Source organism: Euleptes europaea, chromosome 3, assembly GCF_029931775.1.
Source record: "Euleptes europaea isolate rEulEur1 chromosome 3, rEulEur1.hap1, whole genome shotgun sequence".
Lineage (NCBI taxonomy): Eukaryota > Metazoa > Chordata > Lepidosauria > Squamata > Sphaerodactylidae > Euleptes > Euleptes europaea.
The window spans coordinates 82,658,284-82,677,452 of NC_079314.1; the positions used below are offsets into that span (position 1 = coordinate 82,658,284).

A 19,169-nucleotide genomic window follows, 5' to 3' on the forward strand; every position below is an offset into this window, starting at 1 on the left:
CTTGAAACTTCCTGTATACTTTTATAAGTATTTGCCATCTGAAGTAATAATCCACCGTTTAATCATTTTCTCAGCCAGTAATTGGAACAGTTTATCAAAACCCAATATAGACAAAGTCTACAGACAGCCATGTCGATCTGCAGAAAGATTCCAAACACAAAAGTCATGTAACACCTTTAATTAAGCCCATCCCCCAAAATCACAGAATGGTAAGCATCCAAGACAGTGCAGTTACATTTCACTGGACTGGATGTTCAGTACAAAAAAAGAAGGGATGGGAGAAGAAAACACAGGGGTTGAGAGCACAGGGGAAATAGTCCCTATTGTCTACAGCTTCCAGCCGTGTGATATTTTGGTAGGTCCTAATAAAAAGCTATTACATAAGCTTTGCTTTTAAACAAAAAAGAAAGAATTATGAGGAAACCGGTTTTGCAGCAGCATGAATCTCAAGATTCAGTTTACATTTAAAAGTTAGTAGTACACAAAATAGACAAAGGCATAACTTTAATGAGACAAAACTTTAATAATGATTGTTTTGTCTTGGGATACACTGCAGAGTTTTTTCAGAATGAATCAGAAGGCCGGATGGAAAAATAAAAGCCTTTGCAATTAGACCATGTTAAATGCCAACTTTTCCAGAAACTGATTTGTTCCCAATGTTTTGATCCAGTTACGAAGCCTTATTTTAAGATGTTCCCTTTAAAAAAAAGTTTTTCATCTTTCAGGGAAATACTATTCCGAGAGTAAAATCAATTCTCTCACACACAGCTGTAAAAAACCCACAACCCCAGATCCTTTTGCTTCTTTCAATCATCCATAGATATATTCTACCCAAAGTCATCCCACTGAAAGACCAAAGATGTGCGAGTTTCTCATGAATAATTCACAGAATTGTTGACAGCAGGAGGAACTTCATTTTTAATTAGTATTACTGAGCTGTAACCTGGCCCTCAGCAGTGCAGTCCTAAAAACACTAAATCCTAAAAACCATCTGACATCCAGCCCACTCCTATGTATATTTACTCAGAGGTAAATTGCACGTTTACAGTGCAATCCTAAACACTGATACAATGGACTTAAAAGGCTTTTTAAGGATTCCACTGTTAACGGGACAGACATCCAAGTCAATGCGTATTAGGTCACAGCCTTAAAAAGTGTTGTAAGTAGTTTCAAGTTGTATTACACACTCTTTATCCTATTACTTGCACACTCCTAAGACTGAATGAATGGTTACGATCTGTTGAAAAGAGCTATGCCTATTAATCATCGTCTCCATCCAAGTCAATAACTAAATCCCTTCTTCTGCATTTCAATTAAGTAAAGCCAATCTAAAGTAAAGTCAATGGGGCTTACTTCCAGGAAAGTGTTGTTACCATTGCAATCTCAGTTTCCTGTTGCCCACACCTACCTTCAACACAATTTATTCCCAAGCAAAGCGTACCTAAGATGCAGCTTCAACCACTGCAAAGGGTTATCAGCTTCCCCCGATAAAAGCCCTTCTCCAGAATAATCGGGTATACCGAAAAGTGCTTTAGCTCGCACAAGCCCCCCCCCCCACTCCGCCCTTCACCAAGGTCAATCTCCGACGAAGTTTCACGCAGAACAGACTACCCAAACAACTATATGCAAATCTCAACTGGTGGGCAGAGAGAGAGAGAGAGAGAGAGAGAGAGAGAGAGAGACTCTGTGATGGGCGAGATCGTTCACGTGTACAGGGACACCCGCGTGCCACCACAGCATACACGGCTTTTTTTTTTCTTCTAGAAGGGGAACTCTTCACACAACCCGATCGTCGATCACTCCCTTGTGCACGCCACGTGCACATACGAATAGCTGCCGCACCCACGATGCCCACGCGCCGGGAAGGCGCTCGTGGCTTACACGAGAACCGACACACGCTAAAAACGCACGTGCGTGCACGACGAACACGTGTGGCCGGACGTTATTGCCCACTAAGTAGAAACCGCGTCGGGTATTAAGGAGCCCTTCCGCGACCACAGGGAGAGCCAGCCCCCTCCAACCCCAGCGCGGCCCTCCCCGGCACAACACGCAGCCGGCAGGCTGGGCGAGGCCGCTCCCCGCAGGCTGCGCTCTCGTTTTCGGAAAAGGAAGGAGGCCGCCCCCACCCCCACCCCCACCCCCACCCCCGGGAGTTTGTCGAAAAGGAAAGGAAGCAACTAGACGAGGGGAGGGGACGGGAGCAACTGCCCGATGGGGAGCGGTTAAGACGCGGTTAAGAGGTCTATGAAATTATGCATGGTTTGGAGAGAGTGGACAGGGAGGCGTTTTTCTCCCTCTCCCCTAATACTAGAACACAGGGTCATCTGCTGAAGCTGGAGGGCGAAAGATTCAAAACAGATTAAAGGAAGTATTTCTTCACACAACGCATAGTTAAATTGTGGAACTCCCTGCCCCAGGATGTGGTGATGGCTGTCAGCTTGGAGGGCTTTAAGAGGGGAGTGGACACATTCATGGAGGAGAGGGGTATTCATGGCTGTTAGTTAGAATGGATACTAGTCATGCTGCATACCTGTTCTCTCTAGTATCAGAGGAGCATTCCTATTATTTTGGGTGTGGTGGAACACAGGCAGGATGGTGCTGCTGCTGCACTCGTCTTGTTTGTGGGCTTCCTTGAGGCACCTGCTTAGCCACTGTGTGAACAGACTGCTGGACTTAATGGGCCTTGGTCTGATCCAGCAGAGCTCTTCTTATGAAGGAAGGAGGGGGGGAGAGAAGCCCTCCAACAGCAGCGCGCGAAGCGGCTGCAAACGCCCGGCGCCATGGAAAGCCGAGGCGCTGCCGCACCGGAGCGTCACGTGACGCGGTTCCTGGAAAGTTCTTGGAAAGCGGCCTTTGCGTTTTTACCAGGCGGGGGAGTCTCTCTCTCTCTCTCTCTCTCTCTCTCCCTCTCCCCCCCCCCTTGACGTTTGTAGCCGGCGAAGCGCCAGGTGCCTCCTCCCCTCCCAGCGCCTGCTCGGTCGCCGGCCTGTGGCCAACCAGCAGCGGCCGCGGGGATCCATTCCGGCAGAGGCTCCGGCGCAAAGCACAACCGAGCCCGGCGGGCGGCGCGCCGGGTCCCGGGTCCCCCCTCCGACCGCGTGGCGGCGGCGGCGGCTCCCCTCAGCGCGCCCGGCGGGACTGGCCGCCGTGGGGTTTGCTCGGCGCCCCCGCCTCACGCGCAGGTTTCGTGCCCTGGCTGGTGGCCGCAGAGTCCACCTGAGCGCGCCGTCCCCGCCGGGAGGGCGGGCGGGCATGCGGGGCTCCTCCTCGGCGCCTCCCGCCATCCTTTCTGACTGGGCCACAACAAAGCCTCGGCTGCTGGGCGGGCGCCCCCTTGCAGCCCGCCAAGGCAGGCGAGCGCGACGCTGAGGCGCCGGAGCGCGGGGCGGAGGGGAAGGAAGGTGAGCGGGGCCGCCCCCCGCGCGGTTCCTCGACAGCCGCCCGCCCGCCCGCCCGGCAAGAGCGGTCCCAACGAGGCAGCCAATGGGCTGCGGCTGCGGCTGCCGGGCGGGCGGCGGGCTCAGTTGATCCGTCGCCAGGCGCGGCGGCGGCGGCGGCGGGGGGCGGGAGGCGGCGCTGGCTCCGGGGCTGGGGCTGCCCGGCGAGGCGCCGCGAGGGTCGTCCGGCCGCCTCCGGCTCACCGCCGCTCTTGGCTCGCAGGGCGTCGGCGATGGGCCGGGGCGGCGGCCGGGCCCCGCGCTGAAGGGCTCCTCCTCCGCCCATGACCCTGCTGCGCTCGGCCGAATCCTCCGACGGCGCCGACCGGGCCGGAGGGGCTGCCGAGGCGGACCGCCTGGACGCGGCCATGGGGGAACTGAGGCGCGCAGGTAAGCCCGCGCCGGGGGGGGGGAGGGAGGGAGGGGAGGAAGGAAGGAAGGGGGGGCAGCTTCTGGTTGCCGCTGGCTGGCGGGCGGGCGGCCGCCCCGGAGACCCAGCTCTTCGGCAGAAGCGGCTTGCGGGGAGGAGGAGGAGGAGGAAGCCCCGTGCGCGGATCTGGAGCGGGCAGAGCGCGGCCCCGGGGGCGGCAGGGAAGGCGGGCTGCGCCGCGGCACTAAAGGCGCGCCCTTCCCCGCCTGCATTCGCACTCCCGCGGGCTCGATCCGCTGCCGGCGCCTTCGGGGCCGCCCTTCTTTCGCGCCTACGAAGGGCTTCAGGGTTTTCGAGCGATCCTTCTTGATCTAAAAACGGACGGACGGGGAGAGCCGATTGGGCGCTTTGTGGAAGCCGAGGGGATCAACGAACGAACGACTCTGAGTTGGTCAACTTGCCAGGGTTTACTTAGGACACCTTGGGACGAAGGCTTGGCTTAGAAACCTCCGGTGGAGAGGGGTCATTATGTGCACAGTATGAACGAGGATGGTTTTTTAATGATTCCTCATTAAACCCCTCGAAACGAGCTTCTCGAGAGACCGCGACTTGCTGAAGCCTTTCTAGGAAAACCGAGGCGTGCTTTGGAAACCGTTTGATTTTTTCAGGGTCGCGCTCCAAAAGGATACCTTGCTTTGAGAAGAAATTAGCTCGGTGCTTTGTACCTAATCGCATGCTACGTTTCCCCCGAAAGAGACTTAGCTAGAATTTTATTACTTTATGGTGGTAATTGTATGGGGCTTCAGGAACAGAATAGTTCTACTTTTAGCCAGAAAGACAAAATGTCTTCTGTTAAATGGTAAAATTTATTACAGATATAGGAGAAAATGTGGTCAATTTGAACATTTAAAGTGATTGCAGAAAAGTAAATGCCCTTCCTCCATTTACTGTGACTTTGTTTTCTATAAAATAAACAAAGCAGCAGCATTTTCTTGGGCTGTAATTACTTTGCCGGTAGTATCTGAAGAAGTTCCTTTTTCCTGGAAGCTGTTAGTTTTTAAGGTACCACTTTGACTTCTGTTTTGTTTTGTTACTGTAAACTAACAACTATTCCACTGTAATTACTTTTGCATTTCTATGTAAAGCTTTGCTAAAGCTGTTTTGCTGGCATAGTCTCCACAGATAATTTCAGGAATCAGAGCTTTGTTGGAATACTTTGATTAAAGTAGGTTTTTGCAGGTACTATTAAAAATAATAAACATTTCAGTATGGGACAGGTTAACGCATATATAGAACTTTGACAGTTCTGTTCCCCAGAATTTAATAGGACTTGCTCCCAAATGAGTGTTTAGAACTGCAGTCTTAATTTGCAAATCACTGTGTTTTGTCATCAGGGAGGTCATTTTTATTCCCATTTTACAGATAGGAAGCTCACACGATATAAAACAATGGGTTGTTCATGGTTAACCAGTAAATAGCTCAGCAGGGGGTGAACTCAACTCTGGGGTCTCACAATAGCTAAGGCCAAAATTCTTTAATGCAGCCAACTTCTTGGCAGTTCATGCTACTTTTTAAAAAAATTGTTATGATCCTTGAATAACTTTGTTTTCCCTTCTATATCAGGATGGTACTGGGGTAACATGAGTGTTGCAGAAGCCAAAGAGAAATTACAAGATACTTCTGAAGGGACTTTCTTGGTCAGAGACAGCTCGCACTCGGAGTATCTGCTTACTATTTCAGTAAAAACATCAGCGGGACCTACCAATCTACGCATAGAATTTCAAGATGGGAAATTCCGACTAGATTCTATCATCTGCGTCCGATCAAGGCTCCGGCAGTTTAACAGTGTGGTCCACCTGATTGAATACTACGTTCTTATGTGCCAGGACAGAAGTACTGCCACTGAGATTCCTTCCAATGGAACAGTCCATCTTTATTTGAATAAACCCCTCTACCGTTCAGTTCCCTCTCTGCAGCACTGCTGTAGAATAGCTATTAATAGGTACACAAAAGAGATTCAGGAACTTCCTTTACCAACAAGACTAAAAGAATACTTGAAAGATTACCAATATCAGGTATAAGTATATCATCTACCCTGCCCCCAGTTGTCATATTTTATGAATTTGGTCAACGCCCTGAGAATTCAGCTGCCCAAATGTGTCATGTAAGTTGCTGTCAAAAAGATAATTATGATCGTCTGTGGAAGGGGGGGAGAACATGTAATGTTCCCCGATCAGACATCAGTTCACAGTAATGTTGATGCTTCTTCAGAATGATTGGTCTCTGAGCCAGTTGAGAAAACAGTACCTGGGAAGACATACTACAGGAAAGTAAGTGGCAGGCAGAGGGGCATGTTTATCACCTCTTTTGCTCTTAAAATAGGTCCCCCTGCTCTCCGCTCCCCACTTAACATGTGCTTCAGTAAAACCAGCCACAGTCATATTTAGTTGGGACTTGACAACCCAAAATAGTTTTTATGTTCTCAGTACCAATAGAAGATCTTCCTGTATTAAGGCACAGTTCAGATGTTTTGTTAGTGACGTGCCGGCCCTTGAAAATCACTTCTGTGTGGCTGCAGATCTTGCCGCTCATTGTCGGCGATGTCATAGGCATTTCCTTATCCATGTCCATGAGGCTTGTGCAGTCACATTCTATGAAGTAGTTGCAAAAGCAACCATTATAATAGCAAGGGGGAGAATCCCTGTTTTTCCGGTGACTAGAAAATGTGCTTTGTTTGAGCACCAGGAAAGTACAATATCTGCACAACAGAAGGGCTAAGGTGAGAGTAGACATCTGAATCCTGTGCAGCAAATTAGTAGCAGCTGTGCATTATGGCACTGTGGTCCCACAATAGACAACTGATCTTGGAAGATTCCCCAATCAATCTTCAGGTAGTACAGATACTGGCATAGGAGAGGCTGGTGGTGGTTGATAGGGAACGGGTTGACTGCTGGAATGTAGATCAATTTGGTGCATGTTCCTCAATGCTTGTCTCAATTTGTTCACCAAATTTGTGACTTGCTCATTTTTCTTTATGGCAAAACCTCATAACACCTTAGAGGATGTTCTTTATTTCACAATATTATTGCATCAGAGTGTCCTTTCCTTTTTTGAAAATTTAATTGAGCAACGCTGTCTGCTTGTAAGTGTCTTATGAAACTTATGGTCCTTACTATCCATATTTACTGAGAAGTGTGTTTAAGGTTGTTGTCCCATTGGACAAGCCACATGGCTGACTTCTAAGTAGATATGTGTAGGATCAGGTTGTGAGACGTCTAATTATATTGAATCGAAGAATGAACAGGCTCTGCTCTCTTTGCATTGAGCCATCATCATTTCCATTCTATGCATAGTACTGTTCAACATATTGTAATCCGGTAAAGGAAAACTTGTTCCAAAAGAATGTCAGGACTGGATAAAGAAGCACTTCACTATCTTTTATGATGGCCCAGTGGGTCTCTTGCACATTAGGATGATATATCATCATTTTTAGCCCGTGTACCAAAAGCCTCCTCTTCGTTATAGGTCCAATTATTGCCTATAATAGGCCTCCCTTAAATGAGGCTTTATAAATCCTAGACTGCAATCTTTCAGTTGCAGTTTCCATTCCATGCCTGAACATGGTTAGGGGCAATTATGACTACTTTCTACAGTGTAGAATTTTTTTCCCTATTTCCTTGAAATGGAAGTGAGTTTGCCTGTTTTAAAGATTATATATTCATAGCTGTAGCTGTATGATTTCAGATTGTATTCAATAAAGTGGATGTAACTGCAGAAGCTGTCGTTCTTTGATGGTATTTCAGTGTGCTCAAAGGCACCTTGTAGAATTTTTAAAACAATATTTTTGTTAATTTTACCACCCCCTCCTTTCATCTTGGTTGAGAAAGACCTGAATATTAGTAAATTATTGGTAAAGGCTAATGTTATTTATTTACGAAGTACTTTGCAAGTCATGTTGATCTTCACAACAGCATTGAAGTTTAAAAGTAACATATATGCTCTTGAATCCATAAATGATACCACTGCATAAGACATTTGAAAACTGAACCCAGTATGACTTTACTATGGGAGAGAATAGTATTAGTATCCTGAGATTTTATTTATTCCTCTTTGATGCTTGTAGAGATAAATTTGAATATGAGATGGCAACAAAAAAATCTTCAGAGCTAAATAAATTGCACCATATTTCACTAACATCTCTCTCCCAAACTTATGGATATGTACAAAGGTTAGAAGCCACATCGCACATTCTTGCCTGCACACACAGTATGGCCAGCAGCAATTTCTGTTACCCACTGTCTAGAATAAATCACAATGGCAATCAAGGAAGTTGTTCTTGTCCATATCTGTGATCACTCAGTTGATGCATTATGTTTGGCAGCACCCTATCCAGGTTTTTATGGTCTCTTGGGAAAACAGGATCCATGAGAACCTTTGAACGTCTCTGAGATTGAAGGTATATGGCCAATGGGAATATGAGGAACATGCTAACTAAAAGGACTAGGAGCCACTGTCACTTCTGTTTGTGGCTGACTAGATGGGATGGGCCAATGAGCAGAATGTGCAAATGCCAAATGTTGATTACTGTTGGCATTTGCCTAGATTAGCGCATACGCAAACGTACCTTTGGGGGGATGTGCACAATTTGTAAGAGCTTGATCTTGACATTTGTTACTGTCTTATATTTAAAATGTAGGATGTCTTCCACTTTTTAAGTTCCAAAAGTGATCTTATAAACTGTGGTTTAAAATAAGATGTGAATGTACATATAATAGAACATATGAAGAGCTTATTTTGAGATTTTTTTCTATTAGAAGCAGGGCACCATTCAGGTTCACATCTATAACCCTGGTGCTGTAATCACAGAATGACTTGCAAAGTTTAGTAAAGAAGAAGAGTTGGTTTTGATATGCCAACTTTCTCTTACCACTTAAGGAAGAATCAAACTGGCTTACAATCACCTTCCTCTTCCCACAACAGACACCCTGTGAGGTAGGTGGGCCTGAAAGAGCTCTAAGAGAGCTGTGACTAGCCCAAGGTCACCCAGCTGGCTTCATGTGGAAGAGTGGGGAAACCAACCCAGTTCACTAGATGAGCGTCCGTCGCTCATGTGGAGGAGTGGGGAATCAACCCCGGTTCCCCAGATTAGAGTCCACCACTCCAAACCACCGCTCTTAACCACACCATGCTGGCTCTGTTCCAGCATAGGCAACTTTGTAGTTGTGTAAAGGGAGATGGCACAAAAACAAAGCAAGTTAAGCACTCTAGTGATGTGAAATCTTGGGTATATTGGATTGTTACACACACAACTGTCCTATGCTTCTTTGTGTATTAAAAATAATTGTTGGATGGAACCAAGCAGTATAGTGGCATGTGTGGGCTTAGCAGCCTTCCTCATTAGAATGAGAAACTGCGATAACAGCACCCTACTGAAGCAGAAATGACATCACCTCTTCTCTTGATGCCCAGTGGGGTGGAAGGAGGACTAGATTAGGAGAAAAGGCCTCTGAAGGGGGAAATGTTGAGAAAACATGCCTCTGTAGCGAAAGGAATTATGCCTCATGCTCCTCACCGGGCCTTCCCCAACAGTGGGGTTGGAACATTTAGCATTCTCCTTGGTGAATCCCTCTCCGGTCAGTAGTTTTATTTCCCTGCTGACTCGAAGGACTGATGACCAGAGACTGTAACTCACATTTCTCCAAACTACACAGGGATACAGAGAAGCAACGATGAGAAACCAGATAAATTAGATGTGTTTCTAATAAACAAACATGGACTCATATTTCACTTTTTGTAGTCTGTAAACTGGGAAACTGATCTGTTGCCAATTGAAAACTAATCCTAACCAAACATTAAATCTAGTCATACTAGTTTTTTTTTTTTTTTAAAGGGCAGCAACACATTTTGGCTTAAGCTGTCAGCTAGAAACGTACTTAATGCTACTTGTTAACTGTTTTCTCAAACAAAGCTATGTCTTTGTATAATGTGTTAAGCTGTTTCAGTTTTGTAATGCAATATTGAAGACAACTGTAACCACTCTTCAAAGTCTGGCATTAACACCACTAGTTAACCCATGTTTAAACAAGAGTAGCATTTTATAAAGGGGTTATTTCTTTGGCTCTAATGTTGGTTGGGATGCCTATCTTCCACTCTAAATTATGAAATGCGGAAGTGAATACAATTGATTACAGCAGGAACTTCTCCCTTATAATGTGTTTAAAATAGAGGTTATAGACTATTTTGTTTAGGTCATAAGGCTTCCTGTGTAAATACAGAACTATTTTCATAGAAGCAGCATGTCTGTTATCTGAAGCTGTTCAGCATGTGTGAGTTCCAAAAGGCATATGAATACTAATGGTTTTTGTTCACAGTGATCTGTGTTTCTTTGCTTCGAGAGCTTTAGTAGAAAAGCTGCTAATAAAATACACAAAAGGCCTTTCCTGAATCCATAAAAGCATCAAACATGCATGTGAAAGTGAAGTGTGACTTGATAACAGGCCATTTCCAATTACATTCCCTTTGTAAAATTATAATCTTCACTTATCCATCTTTGCAACAATAGTCTCAGATCAATTTTTTATTATAAAACGTAAGGGTACAGAAAAAAAGGGGGTAGGTAGAAAGCAAAATAAAACAGATTTTGTCCTCGGAGCCTTAACAAAAACTATATTAAAAACGTAAGATAACAGTTTTATCAAAAATTCTTATTCTATATTGTAGAGCGCCTTAAAACTCTTTCAAGTAACCTAAACATACCATACTCTTAATGCTTCAATACATATTCTCATAACAAGTACTTTCTGATATTCTGAAATATTTATGTGCTATTTGAATAGTAATCGTAAAAAGGTTGCCATTTCACCTCAAATTCTTCAATTGATTTCTGATTCATCAACTGCGTTAACTTAGCCATCAAAGCAAAATCAGAGAGTTTGTTGGTCAACTCTGTAATGTCTGGAATTGTATCCAATACTCTCAGATCAATCTTGACCATATTGTTATTCAGGATCAGAGGTTTTTTTTTGTGCCAGTAGAGTGTACTGGCACCTCTTCTGGCTGAGGCTTAGCTACCTTTTTGGGCTGGGGGAAGACAAGGCTGATAGATCAGAAGTCATGGATTCTGATGCATCGACCCAGCCTGGCCCCAGAGCAAAAAAGATGTCCAAGCCCTGGCCGAAAGGCTTGGCCCAGCCTGGCCCCAAGCAGACTCTAACATCGGCTAAGAGGTGTCTTGGTTGGTTGGGTATTTATTGGCCAAACAATTCTTGGGCACCTTTTCACCTGAATAGGGTTGCCAAGATCATAAACCTCAAGTATTGGCACTTTTAAAAAAAAGTAGTGTACAGGATGACCCGAAGGGGCAGCTTGTACTCCTGGATCACTTTGCCAGTAAGTAGCTGAATGGGAATTTGAGTCCAGGGGTAATGTCAACCTTCCCTCTGGTGCTTATTAAGGATTGTTAGTTCATTCCATTGCATGGTTGCTGCATGCTACATACTTCTTTATTGGCAGGGCTTCCGACTCTTTGTAGATTCAGATGTTTTGAAGAAGTATGTTTTTCATTTGAAATAAAAATTGCTTATTCTGATACCCACAAAGTTGAGAATATCTACCCCATCTGTTTGGCTTTCTCAGATATTGCTAGCTACATTATTAAAACTCAATTTTGTGGCGCTAGCTTGTTTCAAGGATATGAGTACAGGCAATATTTCTTTGAAGTAATAAAGGGGCTTTTCCTAGTAAAATGATTAGCTGTTCTTTCCTTTCCATCCCTTATGGCTATAAATCTGGTGTCCCATGTGTTCTAGCACTGGGAAAGGACTGGAACAATGGTAGACCCTCTGTGTATTGATATCAAGACCCCTATTAAGGTTGTATGAGAATGCAGTGACTGTTGCTGGCTCAAAAAAAACAGTAGAATTTAATTCCCAGTTCTTTTCTTTTTGAAAACAAGACTCAGATTTCCACTGGAAAATCTGGGCCCATGAAATTATTTTTATATACTGTGTTTCTCTGTAAGGGAAGATCCTCAAATATGTGGTTCTCTGTAATTAAGTAGCTCCCTGTAGTTATTTGCATTGCATAATTTGCTGTGAATTGCATTACATCATGGGATATGGAATTTTCAAGAATAATGGGCAACCAACAAACGTCCAAATTTTAAAAAGGTGGTGTGAAAAGTAATATTGCAGAATTTTAAAAGGTTGCTTAGCACAAAAGAGTGTGAAGGAAACTATGCTGAGAATACAGAACTAGGATTTCTTTAGTGCAAAAAAAATAAAGGTTTGGAAACTTCCAACATAAACTTACGGAGTAGATTCAGTGGAAGTGTTTGTGCTTTTTGTTTGTTTGTTAGAGTAATATCCTGCTTCTTGACCATAAGGTTTTCAAGTGCAATGGATTTCAGAAAGGCCACCAGCAATTTTGCAGTCATGCTGCTTTTCTGGAACTTAGTTTCTGAGTCTGCTGTTTAAGAATTTCACAGCAAAACTAATGGTACTCTAAGAATCAGGGCCATGTAAAGGATAGGTGTTTCCAAACCTTCCATACCTCCTTAAAATATTTTTCTGACTGATAATAAGACAGACAGTCAGCCTAAAGGTCCAGTATTTGGTTACTCATAGTGGTTAATTAAATGTCTCTAGGAAGCACACAAATTGAGGGTATGGTGCAAGATCCTTTGCAGGCACCTCGTTCTACTACCATGGGGGGTTGATTTTACTTAACTGATCCAGGTCAAGAACCTAATGAGTTCATTACCCTGGTTTTATCCCACTATCACTCTAACACAATAGGATTTGGCTTCACCACCACCACTGGATATGAGTGACAGAGATGGTTGTCTGGAACCAAATCTGTTTTGATCTTTCCAAAAGACTGTTCTTTGAGATAAGAACCACCCTCCAACTGGATGTATTATGAGAACTGGGAAGTCTTGCAATCTCGTTTATTAGAATAATTTTGTTCTGGGAAGGCATCCCCCTGCCTTCTCTTTGTACATTGGTAAGCATGAGCCAAATTAGGCTTTTATATGGGTGCAGTCAAACCATCATAACTTCCGTTTCAGGAAAAAAGAAAAAGGTAAGTTTACTTGTATATGCTGGTAAAAAATCAAAATGTATAGTTGAACAAAAATTTCCTCAACTTCTGGCAAAAGAAAATGGGGGGAAACACATCATCCATCAGTCTAAACTTACTCCCTATGAAGAAGAAGAGTTGGTTTTTATATGCCGACTTTCTCTATCACTTAAGGAAGAATCAAACCAGTTTACAATCACCTTCCCTTCCCATCCCCACAGCAGACACCCTGTGAGGTAGGTGGGGCTGAGAGAGCTGTGATTAGCTCAAGGTCACTCAGCTGGCTTCATGTGTAGGAGTGGGGAAACAAATCCAGTTCACCAGATTAGTGTCTGCTGCTCATGTGGAGGAGTGGGGAATCAAACCCAGTTCTCCAGGTCAGAGCACCGCTCCAAACCACTGCTATTAATCACTACACCACCAGAAACAACTTTATGTAAAAACTTGAATAAAGAGAATAAACAAAATGTAGTCCAGATGGTTGCAGACTTATTTATCTGTTCAGGCAAGACAACATAATGGGGACATGCTAATGTTCTGCAGTTCCTGGATGCACTAGTTCCAGGATTTCTAAAACTGTTCCAGTTCAGCAGGTAAATGTATTCAGCTAAACTAAGAACCTGATATGGCTCACAGACATGATGCTGACATATTTCTGATATTTGATACACTCGTTTAGAAGCAAACTCAGATGAGTCATGAAAGGAAAGCATTTTCAATCACATTGAGGCACAGCTCTGGCATTTACTAAATGCTACCTTTTCCAATGGAAAGATAATATGAAGGGCTGGGTGGCAGAAGGATGCAATCATATCTGTAACCAGATTTTGAGAACCGGAAACATTTGTGAACACATTAAATAGACACCAGGAAACCCATGGGCCATTTTTCATGTGTTTCTATAATGTGCCAACTGGACAGAGTCTGCTTTCGTCCCATTGTTTTCAGTTGCCATACCTGGTAATCCCGTCACTCCCAATGAAGAACAGTATTGCACTTACCTGTAACTGTTGTTCGTACAGTGGTCTTCTGTGCAGGCACACATGGGACTGCGCATGCGCAGGCCAGCCATGGAGACGACGAGGCAGCTTATTTGAAGAGTTCAGCTCCCTTGGAGCGCTCCCTCCCCCTCCCCACGTGACCAAGCCTAACGGCTTTTCCCGCCTAAAGACACGTAAGGGAGGGGCAGGGAGCACTCTTCCCTCAGTTCTTTTCTTGCCGCCGCGAGGAGAGGATGTGATCAGCGAGAATTGTTAGAGAAGGCCTTGCTTTCTCATCAGAGTTCGTTCCATCTACTGCTATTCTTTTTATTTCTTTATTTTCTTTTTTCTGATCTTATTCATGATTCCGATCTCGAATTTGGAATGGCATTATTTAAAAAGTGCCAAAGCTGCGGGGCCAAGATGGCCTCCAGCAATGAACATAAAGATTGCTTGCTATGCCTGGGTGAGGGGCACGTTATGGCCTCCTGCCACCTCTGTTCCCGCTTTACTAAGAAAGCGCGCCGGGAGAGAGACGATCAGCTGAAATCAGCCCTTTACTCAAAATCTCTCAAACCACTGGGAAGGGAAGGCTCCCGTTCCCCTACGACTGCTTCGACCTCAGCCTTACCTAAATCTACAGACCCCCGCCCCAGTCAAGAGAGGAGAGCGGCTTCAGAGCCCCCCCTAAAAAAGAAAAAGAAGAGCAAGCGGTTACCTAAGAAATCTGGTGCCTCTGGGAAGAGGTCGGCAGCTGGCCCGGCTGAGAAGCCGACTGCCGCGCACAAATTTAATTTTCATGTAACATTTACAGTGAAAGGCCTACTTTATCCAATGGTAGGTAAGAGTGCAAAGACTTGCTGTGTTAGCTAACAAATTGGTAAGAATAATTGATCAAAAATTGGTGAAAATAATTGATCAAAAACTTTTGAAGGGCTAAAAAATAGGCCTCCATTTAATCAGTCAGCAAAATATTTGTTAAAAATTTATTTTCAATATATTTATTTATTTAAATCATTTCTATGTTACCTTTCCACCCAAGTTTGTTTATTTAAATCATTATTTAAATCATTTCTATGTTACCTTTCCCCAAGGTGGCAAACATTTCAAACATTAAAACTGTTTAAAATTCAAATATATATAAAATATTTAACACTATTATAGAAAACATATAAACGCATAGGCACACAAACAGGGAGGAGGGATAATAAGAGTTAGCGAGGGGAAAGCCAAAAAAATTAAAAGAAGTCTTCATCAGCTGGTGGAAGACAATGGTAGAGGGAGAATCTCCTTGGGGAGGGAGGTCCAGAGTTTCAGCACCACAAACAGGAAGTCCCTTGTTTGGTTTGCCACCTGTCTACCTTCAGATGGCTGGGGTACCCAAAGCAGGGCCTCTGAAGGTGACTAAATAGAATAATAGAACTGGAAGGGGCCATATAGGCCATCTAGTCCAACCCCCTGCACAATGTAAGATCAGCCTAAAGCATCCCTGACAAGTGTTCATCCAGCCGCTCAGTGAGGGAGAGCTCGCTACCTCCCTAAGCAGCCAATTCCACTGGTAAACTATTACTGTTAAAAATAAAAAAAAAGCTTTACTGAAGCTTGACTGAAACTGTCAAAAGCTTTACTGAAATCCAGGTAAACAACATTGACAATCCAGTAAACTTGTCACATGATGAAAGAAGGAAACAAGGTTGGTCTGGCAGGACTTGTTTAGGACACATTTGTGCTGACATCGGATCACCAAGTTGTCTTTCAGATGCTTGCAGATTGACCCCTTTAAAATCTGCTCCAGTATCTTCCCTGGGACAGAGGTCAGACTGACTGGCCTGTAGTTTCCTGGATCATCCTTCCTCCCCCTTTTGAAGACTGGGGTAACAGTTACCCTCCTCCAGCCTTGTGACACATCTGCCATCCTCCAAGAAGTACTGAAAATAATGGACAAAGGCTCTGCAAGCTCTCTAGAAAGTTCTTCGGGTCCTCTCAGGTGCACACCATATGGCCCAGGGGATTTGTACTCGTCCAATGCAGCCAGGTGCTTCTCAACAACTTCTCTATCCATGCCAACCAGGACCCCAGATGCCGTACCTTGCCTACTACCATCTCTAGATGGGTCTGTTTTTTAGGGGAAAAATACTTACAAAAGAGGCAGGTGTCAAGCACTATATCAGATGAGGCATTCCCCTTCTAAAGCCTTTAAAACAGCTGACAGGAAATAGCAGAAGACTAGAAGAAATTTGTGACAGGAAGTTCAGAATATGTTTTACCAGTCTGAAAAGAGAGAAATTACAGTTAGATGAAGACTGCAAAACTAAGAACACTTCCCTGGTAGCATGTCTCTTGGAATAAAATGTCCAATTAATTGGGTGCATGGTTTTAGTTGATCCGTTTAACTAATTAATCAACTAAATGCTGCTATCCCAATTGCAACAAAAACCAGATAGACCTGAAAAGTGTTGGAAGTACTTAGGGTAGGATCCAGTAGAACAATTTGCTGGAGGAATGGGTAGAATGGTTCTTTCCCTGCCTCCCTGTCCCCCAGCATCCTTTTGCTTGTCCCTGAAATCTTCTCTGAAGGCAGGGCAACTTTTGTAAGCAGAATTAATGGAGCTCCAAGGAGGAGGAAGACTTGGCCGGGGAGAGCAGGGTATTAAATTTAAACAATAAATAAATAATAAATTGGGCAGAATCCCCTCTTATTTCCTTTTTGCTGTTGCAAGCCACTGTGGTGTATTTTGTTCTTAAGGATCCATCTGCAGTCAGATAAACATTTGGGGATAAATAGCTGGGGGGGGGGAGGGCAGCCACTGCCCCTGTGGCATGCAGAGAGGGCAGGAGAACTGCCTTTCCTACAGGAGGAGTGGGCTGGGTAGGAGAGGCAGGTCTGCCACCCTCTCTGCATGCCACAGGGGCAGCGGCTGCCCTCCTGCTCCCCCCACCCCCCAGTTACAGCCCTGGTGGAGAAAGGAAGGGAAAGCGATTGTAAGCTGCTTTGAGACTCTTTGAGGTAGAGAAAAGTGGGGTAAAAACCTCCTCCTCCTCTTCTTCTTCCTCCTCTTCCTCTTCTTCTTCCTCTTCCATTTTCTCCAGGTGAACTGATTTGTATCACCTGGGTATCAGCTGTAATCCCTGAATCTCTCCAGCCACCACCTGGAGGTTGGTAACCCTGGTCCCAGAGCACTGATCTCAATTTCAGGGACCGTCATCCCACTCTGGGAGCTGTTATTCCTGGCCCCCAGGAGGTTTCCTCAAGTCCGTTCTGCATTTTCTTTGCAACTTTTGTGTAGTGAAATGTATCTCAATGGAGCCAGAGAAAGTCAGTTGGCATTCCTGACTCCCATTATATCCACTGGGACTTGAAGTATATCAGATTGTTTCCAATGGGCATTCTTGTCATTTTATCAGTATATCCCGGGGAAACCTGCAATGTATAGAGCCACTAGTAATAAAATATTATAATATCTTCTATTTGCCCGATGATTTTAATTTAACAATCATTCCGCTGTATTATGTATGCATTACAGTAGTGAGCTACATCAAATACTTCCTTCCCGAGGGTGAGCTGATTGCCCACAAAAAGGATGGCTGCGGCCACGGTCCAACATACTTTTACATTGCTCTCTATTGTAATTTTGCCCTTAACAAATATGGGAGTAATGTACTTCCTGTTCCTTTCAAGAGAGATGGTCGCTCAAGCTCGCTACAGGACGGCACCTGCGCTTAATTTTGTAAGTACTTTTACGGAAAGGGAGCGTTTTTATTATTTCCTTAAGATAGAGTGGTTATGTATTATCTTTTGGAAACTGAGTGCTCCGTTTCCCAAAGGATGTATGGTGTTTCAGGGTTTTTTTAAGCTTTTCCCTGCAAGCTGCCTACCATTTTATCACCGTTTTAAAAGGTGTTTTTTTTTCCTTGTTGGGGGGGGGGTGTATTTTAAATCCAGGACAACCTTATGGATAAAATGTTTCATTTTGCACAATCCAGTTTACAGACTTTTAAAAATGCTGATAGTATAGTTGCTCCATAGTATTTATTCGTAGCCAGATCAAACCTGAGAAATTATTTATTGATATATTTATTGATAAATACTGAACCCTTACTACCTCATCAAAAGTTAGCTTAAATAATATTTATTAAATTACAGTTGTTAGGATAATGTTTTGGCATGGCTGAGAGGTGGGAGATTAATTAATGGACTAGATTGTGGGACTATTGTGTGAGTAATATTTATGTAGTATGGGTGACTGATAGTGCAGCTTTCTAAATTCCTACAGTGCTGTGAGATGACTCCCTGTCTTTGCAACTCTCAAAATTACTTCTGCTCCCCAACTGTTAAATGCATTGAGATTGGAAGATCAGCCTTGTGTTGTGTCTGCTTCCCTTGCAGAGAAAAGGCAATAAAGTCCCCCGTGTCTTTTTGTTTGGATGTGGCTTATAGATGGTAACCTGAAGAGATCACTTTACAATTTTAAAGATGATGATGAGACAAAAGAAAAGAAGTGAAGTTTCAGAGATGTTCAACAGAAGCCCTTAAACAGAATTTTGAAATGTACTTGCTTAGATTTTTGTGAACTGTTGCTAAAGGCAGGCCCCAGAAAAGTGAATAAAGGCAAGCCCCAGTGTGGCATAGTGGTTAAGAGCTGCAGAATCTAATCTGGTAAACTGGGTTGGTTTCCCCACTCCTACGCATGAAGCCTGCTGGGTGACCTTGGACTAGTCACAGTTCTCTCCAAACTATCTCAGCCCCACCTACCTCACAAGGTGTCTGTTGATATTTGAAAGCTTGCATATACTGCTTACGAGAGTCAGTCTGAGAAGGCATCCATTCTCTATCTGTTCAAATAAGAGACTCCAACTGTCATACAACAAAGTGAAAGATACAGATATTCACTTATGACTAACTGTGGAGCAGCACATGATTCCTATTTTCACAAAAGCTGAAAAATCTCCATAGGTGGCTACAGTTCCATATTGCATTCTTTACACATAAATGTTTTGGAGGGTGTGTATGTAGGGTCATCAGGGAATAAAGTTTAAAGTGTCTCAAATGGTTCTTGGTATAAGGAAATGCAGTCTATGGTATGTGTCAGAGGCAGTGAAGAAATGCGAAAATGTTCCTGGGTGATTCATAAAAGGCTTTTCCTGAAAAAAGAACCAACCTCCGTCTTCAAAGGTTTTATTTTCAGATCTAAATTAAGCTGCTGATGTCTGTTCTCAATCTGTTGTTCAATGCTCTCAGTTGTAAAATACAAAGATGAAGAGATTTAGTTCCTTCCAAACATGCTTTGTCTCTTCTTTCTCAGG

The 19,169-nt window shown here is 44.0% G+C and overlaps 1 protein-coding gene across 1 annotated transcript; it reads left to right on the forward strand.

Annotated features, from left to right (window-relative positions):
- The first annotated feature begins 5,432 nt into the window (after nucleotides 1-5,432).
- On the forward strand, nucleotides 5,433-5,980 carry SOCS2 (suppressor of cytokine signaling 2). The gene has a single exon (XM_056847256.1). It carries the CDS (start codon nucleotides 5,448-5,450, stop codon nucleotides 5,886-5,888), a length of 441 nt encoding a protein of 146 aa, XP_056703234.1. The 5' UTR covers nucleotides 5,433-5,447; the 3' UTR covers nucleotides 5,889-5,980.
- The last annotated feature ends 13,189 nt before the right edge of the window (nucleotides 5,981-19,169 follow it).